The 13,278-nt window shown below is 33.4% G+C and overlaps 1 protein-coding gene across 1 annotated transcript; it reads left to right on the top strand.

Moving 5' to 3' along the window:
- Positions 1 to 12,145: 12,145 nt before the first annotated feature.
- LOC123696062 (transcription elongation factor SPT4) lies at positions 12,146 to 12,991 on the top strand. Its single transcript, XM_045642068.1, has 4 exons — positions 12,146 to 12,396; positions 12,477 to 12,583; positions 12,667 to 12,722; positions 12,825 to 12,991. The coding sequence occupies exons 1-4, from the start codon at positions 12,328 to 12,330 to the stop codon at positions 12,941 to 12,943; spliced, it is 351 nt and encodes a 116-aa protein (XP_045498024.1). The 5' UTR covers positions 12,146 to 12,327; the 3' UTR covers positions 12,944 to 12,991.
- The last annotated feature ends 287 nt before the right edge of the window (positions 12,992 to 13,278 follow it).

Genomic DNA, 13,278 nt, shown 5'->3' with positions numbered 1-13,278 from the left:
AATTATTAATTATCCATTTACGTTATTTTTATTTTCTTTTTTGCTGACCCTACTATATGTCAGTGTCGGCTTTGGCCGCCATTGAAGATTCGTTTCTTTATTGAATCGCTCTATAAAACTTACAATGTTTCCTAAATATTGTAATACCTACTATGTGTAAATGACGATGCGGACGGCCAAACCCTACTTAATTCTAATTATAAATTATTGGTATGCAGGTTGCTGAAGCCCAGAATAAGACATAGGCTACTTTTTATCCCCGAACTCACACAATTCACACAGCGACGGGAACTAGGTATGCGGGTTTTTCTTTTTTTTGGCGAACGAAGCCGCGGGCGGAATTCTAGTAAGGATTCAAACGAAAAACTCATTCACGCGGGCGGACGAAACCGTGGGGCGCAGCTAGTACCCAATATTAGTTACAATAACAAACAACTTTCCCGCCTACTCGAAGCGCCCACCAATTTTTCCATTTGAATAGAAGTAATAAAAATTCGGTTGTCCAATTCATACGTCATCATCCCGCCTGCCAAGTGCCAAATTTTAAGCTGTTGCTTTAATGGTTCCTGGAATTCTGAGTTAATTGTGTTTGTGAGTAAATTGTGTTCTGAAAGTGTAGCGTGGTTTTTAATTCATATTATTTAACGACTTACATTCCTATAAATTGTCTGTGTCTTTTTGGCAGTGGCATTTTTTGTTTATGTATGTATTTATTTTTTTTTTATTCTATCTAAACGTACATACCCACATACATACCCACCTACAGCGCCCGGCAAACTTCTTGGCCAAAAAGTTGCTGAGGGAAGTTTGCGCTTCAAGTTTTAGTATTACATTTTTTTAGTATTACCACACCCCGGACACTCCATACAAAACTACCTATCGTTTTGACAGTCACACTGTAGAGACTGTAATAATTATGTGTGTGTTAACGCTTTATGGTTGGCACATTTTTGACTAGCGTAAAAATAAATTCGCGTTTTTCTGATGAAATACATCCGTAAACAGCACAATATCTAACCATTTTCTACGAAAAACGACAATCTTCGTTGCGTATCGTCCCTGTAGAAAAATATGGACCATTTTATGTCTGATCGTGCGCGGTGAGGTAAGTGTTTAATTTTGGCGGGAGGCGGAGAGTGTCCGTTCTGTATTCTTGTACTGAAAATCTGTACTGAACCATGGACCCAATATACCCAAGACTGAACTTACTACAGTCTACTACCCTGAACCCAATTCGGCCGGACATCGTATCAAAGACGCTTTCGAGACGATATCGAATTCATTCTTTTTACCTAACTAGATAGATTTATTTAAATTTATACTTGGTTTTTTTCCTAAAAATAATACCGTGATCATAAATTTTGATTCGTAGCTAGTATAGCTTGTATTTCATTACAACATATTATACCTACTATAGTAGGTAGTTGTAATGAAAAACGATACCATGGTAATAATTACTTCAATTTATTAGAAATACTTCTACAAAATTATTTTACTTTATTGATAACAATATCTTAACTAGAACAAGTTCCTCCGAAAAATGACGCATCATCCAGAACATTAGATAAGATACGTTTACAAGTAACAATTAATAGTGTGTTTTCTCAACTAGGTAGTTTAGGTTAATTTTTGTAACGATACGATATTTTTTTTTTATTTAATAAATAATAGTTAACTAATTATTTTCATTGTCTTTATTAATAATGAAAAAAATTACAAAAGGTTACCAATCCTGTTATAAGTTTATTTCTTACTTTCTTTATGTACCTATATGTACTAAAATCGATATGTTCACAGACCTTCATGTGTCACGGTCGTGGAAAATCAGTCCCAGAGAATCTATTCCTAGAATAGAACATGCATGTTGCCAGTTGGTTATTGCTTATCGGGTGCATTGAAATCGGTATACCTACTAGCAGTAGGTATTGTATGTTGTAAATCAATAATTTTCTTTCATAGTATCATAAAAAAACACTTTTCTATCTGCTTTTTTGTAAAAAAATTTTGTCGCATTCAGTAGGATAAATTTCAGGCTATACTCATAGGCATATGCAAATATATGTATGTGCTTGTCGGTAGCACAGAGCATATAACGGACAAAGCATATGACGCAAGATTTCATCATTCAGTCCAATATTTAGAGATTATTATTAAAAAAAAACTAAGTAGGTATTTATGTTTTAGAAAAAAGTTCCATTGCTTCTCCGTTTACCATGAAAAAGAAACAAATTGTAGTGTGTTTTTCTAGAAGAGAAATATATATTATTGTGTAGTTTGTTGCGCGCGCACGTGCTCGCACGCACGGTGCCGCCATGTCTCGCAGCTGTCGGCAACTACGACTATAGTTAACTCCTCTACGCCACACCAACTTTCCTATTCATAACTTGTCATAGAGATATAATTAAACGTGATCAACATCCAATGAGCTGTCAAAAGCGTCTCGACAGTCACAACACTCTTACTGGATTGATGCCAGATCCACCTTATAATCTACGCAGCAGTCGGCATCGCATCCAAACAAATCCCGATTTTACGACCGCCCAAAAAAACATTCATTATGAAACGTACGACGAGGCGGTCAGTTAAAACACCAATAATGCCTGCTGATAAATTGCTTTCAGTCTGAATGTCTACGATATTTAAATGAGTCACTGAACTGCTACGGATGCAGTAAAACAATAATCTTTGAAAACAGCATAACTTTGCATTGTGAATTTGAATAAATATCTCATTTTCGATTAAAGGTGATTTTATCACATCATAGGTGATGAAATCAATAAAGGAAGTTGACGATGTTTGCATATTGCTGCTTTTTACAAGTTTATTATCTATTCTTATAAAAAGGAAACTATCTCTTGACTATTTTACATTACATAATATTATTTTACATTTAAAACATTCATAAATAAGAAATGATGCAACGTGACTGCTAGGCGTGTAAGTATCTGAAAATATTTAAGGTAAGTGTTATAGTGTACGAAAAATAGATGATCAATATACTTAACAAGTAGTTATAAACCAAGAGTACACCTTGTACGCCTTATGTTCTACAATATCACAGGGTATATTTTATTAGGGTTTATTATTACAATTAATATTTAACGTTCTACCCGGTATAAGACTAAGTCATGTACCTACATCTTTCAACCACACAAACTCAAAAAATAATGAATATTTTACAACGTTATATTTATTCGAATATATTCAATATTATATGGCCCCAGTAACAGGCCTACAAATAAGTTTACAAAGCAGTAAAAGCTCAAGCCGTGCTCCTGTAGCACAATCATATTTTACAACCTTGTTTCATAAACTCGAACTCGTTCCCTGTTGAAGAGAATTATTTTTACTCGTTTTGTATTGTTGTAATAAATTCAAAGTTCTTCTAGCTAAGACACGTCTTTAGTCCTAGCAATGAGTTCTGCTTCCAGTAGAACGAGCCATAATTCTGAAAAGGCAAAAAGACAACTAAAAAAATTCCTTATTGCCCAACTTTCATAAAAAAATGTTCCCAAAGGAGTCTCCACAGAAATTTGAATATACATAGGTCCTAGTTCCTACATAATACATAATATACCTATTGGATTCATAACATTAGACTACAGCAATATAATAGTTATTTTATAATGTTCCAGATAATATCAATGGCATCAGTCAGCACTCAGCAGTCAGCACTCAGCCGTGAGCCGATACAATATCTCGGCTGGTAGATATTAGGGTATAAAGTTACACAGTGGGTAATACAGAGCCGAAATCTAAGAAAGTGAGCAGTGCATTAGAGTGCATTTATTTTAATATTTTTGGCCGGTTATTTGTGTATTTAGTAAGCCGATACTGACATCAAGCTGACATCTATCTTGAATAAGTTTATTATTTTATTTAATTAAAAATGTTTAATTTAGTATAAAAAATTTGTGTCCTCTCATTAAACTGAATGTGTGAAAATATTATTATTATCACACACCCTACATACTCATTGGATAATAAGTATTTCGTAAGCCTATGACATAACATTGCAATGGCCTCTCAATTTCCGTCTGACGCGCGTCTGCTTATAATACTCCTGGCAAGATTTTCCTCAGGTGACCCAGAAAGTGTTGGCTCGCTGATTAATGTCGTGGGCTGGAGTTCACTGGCCTATCAAAAGATTTCGTTCCTGTACATCACATAAACACGTCTACAATCTTCGCGATAAAAAAACACCCATAATATGTCGTTAAATACGGAGACTGATAATATACGACGGCTGATAGATATATTTTAAGATGACGTGTTCAAATTTTTATTTTTTGCAGCACTTTTGCTAATTCTCCTTGCGCAATATATTAGGTACCTATTATGTTTTAACTTTTAATATTAACAGCCCAATGTAGTTTACTTTTTATAAGAACGGAAATATGATCAATGAAACATATAAAATTTAAGTATACCTAAGCACAGTATTACAATATCTGTGTAAATCTAATTTAAAAATATTAAATTTTGTACGTTCGTGTAGGATGGGATTTTGTAATATTATGGTTTTCCTTTCATTTGATTAAGTTTATTCCATTGATTTCATAATTAGGTATGATTATTGACCCTAACGATCTATGTAATAACTACATAATAAAAGTAGGTACCTACCTAAATGATAGAATTTTAGCAGATTTAGTAGATTCGATTTCCAGGTGTGGTAAGAAAATTAAAAATAAATCTTTCAATACTGTTTCTTTCTTCTCAAAAATAAAGATTTGATAATTTATTTGTTAAGAAGAATTAATTTTAATTTTATATGTACATTTTTTTAAGATTACAAGAAGTTTTTACTGAATTTATTTTACTCATAAATTTTCATTCATGTTCCTAATACTCGATTAAGTGCTGATTTTGCAATCCTTTATAGTTAACTTATTTATCGAATATCGTATTAAACAACCATTTTAAAAATGTGTTACTTGCCCACTTTTTGACAGTTTTAGGTGACATCTGTTTATTAGTGTGTAATACTTTATTGGACGGATAAGATCCAAGGATTGAAAAATCAGCCCTAAGAAAATTTAAATGTTATATTAATTTATAAAACCATGTCTATAATTACCTACTATATTATTTATTGAGTACCTAGGTACTATGGTTAGTTAAAAAAATATGGCACGGGCACGGAGCAGATAGATCTATAATAAATAATAATAGTTTAAAAAAACTAAAAAACACGCTTTTTATAGAAAACCGCACTAAAAAATAGAAAATTTTATCAAATTAGTGTATTGTCATCGGTCCTCAATAAATCTACAAAGTTTGAACGAAATCTGGCCGTTTAAAGTGGGTCAAAATCGCGCCCAAAGAAGTCGGTTACAAACATACAAACATAAAGGTGAAGCTAATATAAAGCGTGTAAAAAGTCACCTCACTCTATATCTTTGTACAGTTTAACAATAGAGGCAATTAGCAAAGATCAAACGGTTATTTGAACATGCATATGTACATTATCAACTCGTGCTCAAATGCTTAATTAGAATTGAGCAATAATTATTTAATGGATGTAATAACATTAATGTGTAAATAAACTAGAATAAAGCGGTCTAGTTCCGGTGTGATATATTTTTAATGACAGATATTTATTTCTTATACCTAGTAATACAATAATATTAATGTTATAGGTACACTACCTGCAAGAACTAAAGTGAAGAATAACTTTTATTTTTTAAAATGTGTTGTGTCTATGAGAACACAATAATCACGTAAGCGCGTTTGCGGGTGGCATAGGTGAGAGTGGGTTGCCAGTTAGGGGTGTACGCAAAGAGATGATCTAATTAGATACATAACTTTTTAGAGTCAGACCTCCACAGAACATAGGGTGACATAGGCGTGAAATTGTACGTGCCACATTGTTTCGTACGTTGAGTGGGAGAAGGCGGAGGTTTGTGTCGTTTTCCTTACCCTTCCCATTCCTTTCCTTTATAAATAATTTGAATTTGAATTTGAATTTAATCACATCATCAACCTTTCTTTATCTCTTACCTCTATAAGTAGGCAATCCAGTTCCAGTGGCATAGAGCCGGTCTTACGCCTCAGTACGCCTCTGCAAATGTTTATGGACAGTGACAGCGCTTAACAACAAACAAACAGCTCCTTTGCCATAGAGTCATAGACGAATATAATAACCTAATTTGAATTCATCTGATACAAAATTAAATGCATCAGTGATTTCATGCATATTTTAACTATTTTCACATATGCGTATGAAAAGTTTAGCTTTTGATACGCTGATGACGTCGATTTCATTTGAGTTTCATGGAATGAAACATTTGGGACAGCCAGTGTTTATAGATTATTATTTATCATTAGATATAATTGGAAACAAATAAATATACACACGTATCGATTATTTGCTTTAAAAACTTAGTGAAAATTCAATAGTAGGCATATAATAGTATTCTCGTAACGTATTCTAAACGCACTAGGCTTAGCGTAGCGTATCAGTGGCAGAAATTTCTAAATCGGTCTTCCAAGATCCAACGCAAAAAGGTGACTTTCAAATGTACCTACTATAGAATTAAATTACGTATAAAGGTTGTAAGAAGGGCAGGACCGCAAACACTTTGTCCTCGCCTCAACCTTTCTCCTCGTTATTGCAAGTTGTAAAATTCGCTGTGAATTGCCTCCAATTTCACATTTAGAATTGAAAGGAACTTTCAGAATATGGTTTTAATCGATTTACAGCAAGCAAACCCAATTTCAATAGTCTAAAGTCTAGTCTAAACCATACTTATTTTAATTAATAAGGTTTAGAATTTAGAGTAATATACTGTATACAGTGAATTAAAAGTGTCCTGTCCCCTTATGAGGTAGGTATGACGGCAGATGCATCTGCATCACTGATCAATTATTGTAATGATAATACATGCAGCCTTCTCAACTACTTATACATATAAAAGCTTATATTATAGCTTTCCGCTCGCACGCCGCAGCTTTCGCGCCCCGCATATACCTACCTATCCCATTTCCGTTCTCAGGATCAGGTTCTCAGGATCAAAGAATATACTACTCTCTAACGAGAGTAGTATATTCTTTCTTCTGCTCAGGATAAAACTATATCTGTATAAACCTACTATTTATCCTCTCTCTCGGGTCTCATATCTTAAAAGTTATGAATTCTAATAGTTGAACGTGTTATGTTCGAAATATCATTTTCTTATTCAGTCTTATTTCTTTCTTACACAATACACATACCTAGTGCTCATAGGCTTCTGAGTATAAAAGTTATTTCTATACCTACTGATTAAAAAATTAATATTTCTGAGACAAATTATTTTCAAAAAGAATATACACTGCACAGTGCACTGTGCACATACAAAATCGTTTGCCAAACAAGCATTTACTATTACATAGGTATTATTATTATAAGTCGAGAGGTTCGAGAGCACTGAGCAATCGAGAACGTGCCAGAACTTTTACGATTAGGTATGACAGAATACAGATTGATCAGATATCTATAACATAGTATTATATTATTATCTCTCTATATCTATCTTGTACTTATTCTATTGAATTAATTTATTACGTCGCTATCTATAAAGTGTAACCTATTAACCCTTTGTGACTCAAACATTTTCAAGCGTAGGTAGGTAGTCCGTCGAGTGCGTATCTAAAAAATAGGATTTCCCATATTATGGGATAATTCGCTAAGGCACAAGCATAGAACTTATATTACTATATTAAATTAATTAATTTTCGCAAGCGTGGATAACACAAATTTATATTAGTGGATTTTATGAAAAAATGCAGTAGGTACCATAATATTTTACGGCTTAAGCGATGCGGAGGTATATTATCCGTTTATCTATTATGTTCGTCAAATGAAGTAGATAATTATTTTAATAAAATATTCAAGTTCAAACAACATGCAACATACTACAGGGTGGCCCATATGTCCGGGCGGTGGAACGGGGAATGTAATCCATCGTCCGGTTCGGTGAGGCGGCTTGAGACGTGTTCCGCTCATGCCGCCAACGGGAGGGAAGAGCAGGCAAACCATCTTTCCTGTTCTTGGCTCGCGCCTGGCCTAGAGATGGGCTGCCGCCGAGGGGGTCGCGGAAGAATTCTAACAAATACCCGCGGCCCCATCATTAAAGCGGCTCGACGGAACACAGTGGGGTTTTAGTCGGTAGGAATCCGACATAACCCACGGCTCCTTCCCCGGGGGCAGTGGGTATCTTTGGAAGATTTCCCCACTATAAAAAAAAAAAAAAAAAAAAAAGGGTGGCCCATATGTTGTTTGAAATGTAAATTTAGAATAAAATACAAAAGGCGTGCATGAGTGCGGCGCAAGATCCTACCCAGTCTACTCGTAACTCGTATTCGTAAGCATATTTACCCAGAACATCGTTACAGCGAATTTTAAAGAAATTAACATCTTCACCCGTAGGTACAAGATTCAGTTTGTACCTTGGCCTGGTTAGTACATTATCCATAGATTACATTTCGCAAATGAAATGTTGAACCGCTTTACTTCGTTTTTTTACCTATAAATGCATTAGGTACCTATAAAAAGTTTTTGTTCGCGCCTTCATAAGAATTACTGATGTATTTGATAGCCAATGCAGCGTATGTATTAAATTTAAATTTATATGATTATTAATCGAATACTATAGAAACTACGCAGTATTGAATGATTAAGATATTATCTGCATAGGGCTGCCTTCATCACATTATTTTATACAAACAACTAGTCTGAACTAACTGTGCCGCGCGGTGTCTCCTGCAGCAGACGAACCACCGAGAAAAATCAAGTATTTGATATTTCTATTTTCTATAGCTCATGTGTTCTTCTCGTAACTTGTATCACCTAAATTACTGTAAGACGTGTGTAAGCCTTCATCCAAATCCGTCGTGACTCGTGTAGTTTTTTCGTGCAGGAGTTACAAACATACACACACAAGCTGTCCTATTTTTTTTAATATTAGTAGAAAATTAGTAAGGGCGTATTCAGAAAGAAAGCTTGAAACTTGCGCATATCAGCGCTTGTCATGACTCATGTTCATATATTTTCCTGCGCGGGTTACCAGCGCTGACAAACGCCGATAAGCGATTATAAGCGCTTATAAGTTTCAAGCTTTCTTTCTGAATACGCCCTAAGTTATGACATCGGCTCCTAGAATTGTTATCTTTCATCTGTAAAACAAACACGTATATTCTGGAAAATAAATATAATAACATAGAAAATGACATACAGTTATAGATACTAGATAGGTAAACGTAAGTAACTGAGTATCGAGAGGTTATATATATTTTTGAATACCTACAGGAGTTAATTTTTCCGTAGTACCTATATACCTATACCAAGGTATTATTATTACACTCTTAGAGCTACCTAATTGTTTAATTTATATATTGTAAACCATTTTTTTTATAATATCAAAAATATTTTCACCAATTTAATAAATGATTTTCACCCCTAATTACTACGTTCTGCAGCTGTACGCCTTGCGTCAACTAGACTGGATAAGGCTCTCTGACCTTTCACCCATTTCATTCACAGATTTCTACTGTTACAAATGGCCCTTTATTATACTCCAACTTATCAAAATGAGATAAAAACAATATCACGTTGTAATAGTAAAATCCTTCAACGCAATTTACGCAGAATATTAATACCTACATAATATCTTAAGGTTTATTCATTTAGGCGTCAGACAAATATGTATGGTACTTGGAAATCATTGACTAAACGGGGATAAAATCAAAACAGGAAATTTCATAGGTAAAGGCAATACATATTGTATGCAAATGTGAAACAAAAAAATGTTTCGTAACAATTTTCAAAAAAACTGCTAGGATTGCGTTAATTTGATTATACCTATCACATTTTGAGAATCGAGTTATTACCAACTAGATAGATTTAAAGGTATCTTTTTTATATTCCTCTTTACCCGGATAAAAATTAGCCTATATGCATATCCAGGCTTAGCTAATATATCTCCGTAATAAATTCCATACAGATACAATTTGGTTTAAAATGATCTCTACCCATAGAGGAAGGATGTATAACTGAGATCTCTACCGCACCTCCCTCTACCACTGCGACAGGCGACTATAGAAAAAATGTAGGCCTTGATGAAACGAAAGATGGCACTAAAATGCTAAAATATAATAATAAATAAAGAAATAATTATACTTTTAACGTGTAATTTATGATAAATAATATTTATGATATATTATCGTATTCTCTCTTTTCATACCAGCATAAATAATGAAGACGTGTTATTTTTCTATGACTTTTCTTTTAATATTTTCCCAAAGCTGGGGGCATTTTAATGGAATAATATTGGCAACATCATTTTAAACGCCAGCCGTCAAGCTCACCGTCAAGCGACAGCGCCGAGCGTGTGCCGAGCCAAGGTGCCGAGGCTTCTTGACGCCGCGTCTACGGGACTCCTTTCGTGAATCGCACAGACAATCGTGACACTAGACCAAAGAGTATAATGTTTAATAGGGCACACTCTAAGAGCAATAAACCTATAGAGTTCTTATATTGAGACAGAACAAAATACATATTTTCTAATCTACTTACTCTTAGTCAATAACAGCATAAGCCAGATTGAGATAGCGATAGAGTATCTGCACTGTCTTCAAACGTAGCGCGCCGGCAGTCAGTTTGTTTTCCAACCAGCTGGTGGGCTCAGTGTGTCAAGTGTTTTTAACGAAATATTTAGAAAATATAAAGTGTACAGTGTTTCTTTTTATTTGTCAGTGTGCTAAAATAACTATTGTATGTTTATCAACCGGCTATCACTAGTCGAATCGGAGTTTTGGATAAAAACAATGTGCAAATATCTTTCCATCGGTAAGTGATTTTCAGCAAATTGATAAATATTTATGTTTTAAACCTATTTGAAGGTTTTATCAAGCGCTTTTTTGTAATTTTATGTTGTAACTGTAACATTTACCCACTTTATGGGGTTGTGGAATATAGAATAATGAAATAATTTTTAAAAAAGGTCACAATAATATCACGTTTGGCATTTTGTTTACCACCGTAGTGTTGTAACACATCTAGCGTATATTATCGATTTATGACAAAAAATCTATTTCATATTAACGTTGATTTATTTTTTTGTTTCTTATATCAGATTTATATTATGTAGTTGTTTTTGCAAATAATAGATGTAAATTTTTTACCGCAGATAATAAATACATTTGATTAAAGAGAGTGAATTTTTATTTTGAAATTTTTTACACATAAGTTACTTTAAATGTGTAACTATGTGAAAATTAAACGGTTGATTAAATGACAGTTCTCATAGATGAGAAACTACTATTGAAATACATACTTAATATACATGCGTTTTCAAAGAAAAACCCGCATAGTTCCCATTCCTGTTGGATTTACGGGATCAAAAGTAATTTTTCCAAATTTCATTGTAATCGGTTTAGTAGTATTCGCGTGAAAGAGTAACAAACATCCATCCTCACAAACTTTCGCTTTATTAGTAGGATGTTAGAAAAATGTTTTCATTAAGACTGTCCTTTTATTAACTTGTTAAAATTAAAATGCTGCATGATTCCTTCATGCTGACTGTGCCTTTCTCCTCACTCCTTTAACTTTATCATCATTTCCTTCTTTATTTTAAATTACATTTCAAGTTTTAAAATTTCTTTTATAATATACTAGCTTTCCGCCCGCGTTTTTAAAGAAAATCCTGCACAGTTCCCGTTCACGTGGGATTTCCGGGATAAAACCTAACCTATGTGTGTATGTACAAAATTTCATTGTAATCGGTTCCGCAGTGAAAGAATAACATCCATTCTCGCATAATTTCGCATTTATTATATACAAATAATGTATTCAACTGAAATTAATTATAAGTTTTGTTTTTTTTATTTATTATTTCACGAATCCGTAAATGCAAAATACATTCACGATTTTATCGATTGAAGCACATCCCATCACTATCACCTTCTATCTATCTAAATACGTACCTATAGTAAAAATGGTGCCATGACTATGTTGAAACGTAGCTTGTTGTCTATAGCTGTCTCATTCTTTCATACGACGTTTTCTTTAGATAGAGAGAAACAAATATATGTAAATTGTATACGCTCGATACAAGTACTCTATAGGTTTATTGCTCTTAGGGCACACTAGACACTTGAAGTTTTGTGATTTGACAGTTGACACATCTTGCTGTGACATCTTGACTAGGTACCTATTCACTTTTATGATTTTTCATTGTTTTTATTTGTATTCTGAACAAAAATTTTGAATCACAAATCACAATTAAATAATTTATAAATCTAGCAATTGCAGTAGGATCCTATTTACCGAGTTATAAGTAATTTAAAATGTCATTAGAAACCGTGCCAAAAGATTTGAGAGGATTACGTGCGTGCTTGGTTTGTTCTCTAATAAAGGTTAGTAAGAAACTTAATTTAGTACAATTTATGTACTTAACAATATCATGTAATAAATAACTATATGAATCTTTGTTTAGACATTTGATCAATTTGAATATGACGGCTGCGACAACTGCGATGAATTTCTTCGCATGAAAAGCAATAAGGATAATGTCTATGACTGTACTAGTAACAATTTTGATGGGTATGCAATATTTGTTTAGTTCATTTTTTCTTGGTACTATTACCTATTTATTCAACTATAAGTAACAATCTTATTTTTTACAGAATGATAGCAGTTATGAGTCCAGAAGACAGTTGGGTGTGTAAATGGCAAAGAATTAGTAAGTTATTTTCATAAAATCATATCGCAAACTGCTAAGACTCAATAAAACATTTAAAATGCATAATGATTTCAAATAACTAATAAGTTGATGTTATTTCAGGTAGATTTTGTAAAGGAGTTTATGCAATTTCTGTATCTGGTCGTCTGCCTGCAGGAGTAATTAGAGAAATGAAGAGCCGTGGAATTGTTTATCGGCCAAGAGACACAAGTCAACGTTAGAAGCATCACTTTCTTTTTTAAATTAAATATAAGGTTACATTATTCAAATGTGTTTTTCAGTTATATTCCTGTTATCGTGTTTCAATAAATGACTATTGATGTTCACAGAGTACATCTATACATAATATATTAAAAATCGTAGGAAATTCCAAACTTTACATTGAATATTTTTTTTAAAGAATATTGTGGATCTACAATAGATACCAAAGTCCCAAATATAGTTTTTTGAATTTTTGTCTGTATGTCCGGTTAAACCCAAAAAGTAATTTTAAAAAATGGTACCTACAGAGATCGCTAGAGACCTGGGAAAGTACATAGAATAGGTTTTATCTCAG

Source organism: Colias croceus, chromosome 12 (genome assembly GCF_905220415.1).
Source record: "Colias croceus chromosome 12, ilColCroc2.1".
NCBI lineage: Eukaryota > Metazoa > Arthropoda > Insecta > Lepidoptera > Pieridae > Colias > Colias croceus.
The sequence above is the reverse complement of the archived record's forward strand: the minus strand, read 5'-3'. Positions and strand labels throughout refer to the sequence as shown.

Coding starts and splice junctions, on each gene's coding strand:
- LOC123696062 (XM_045642068.1), top strand. CDS start 12,328: ATGTCATTAGAAACCGTGCCAAAAGATTTGAGAGGATTACGTGCGTGC. Junction 12,584..12,666: donor ACTAGTAACAATTTTGATGG/GTATGCAATATT, acceptor TATTTTTTACAG/AATGATAGCAGTTATGAGTC. Junction 12,723..12,824: donor GTGTAAATGGCAAAGAATTA/GTAAGTTATTTT, acceptor ATGTTATTTCAG/GTAGATTTTGTAAAGGAGTT.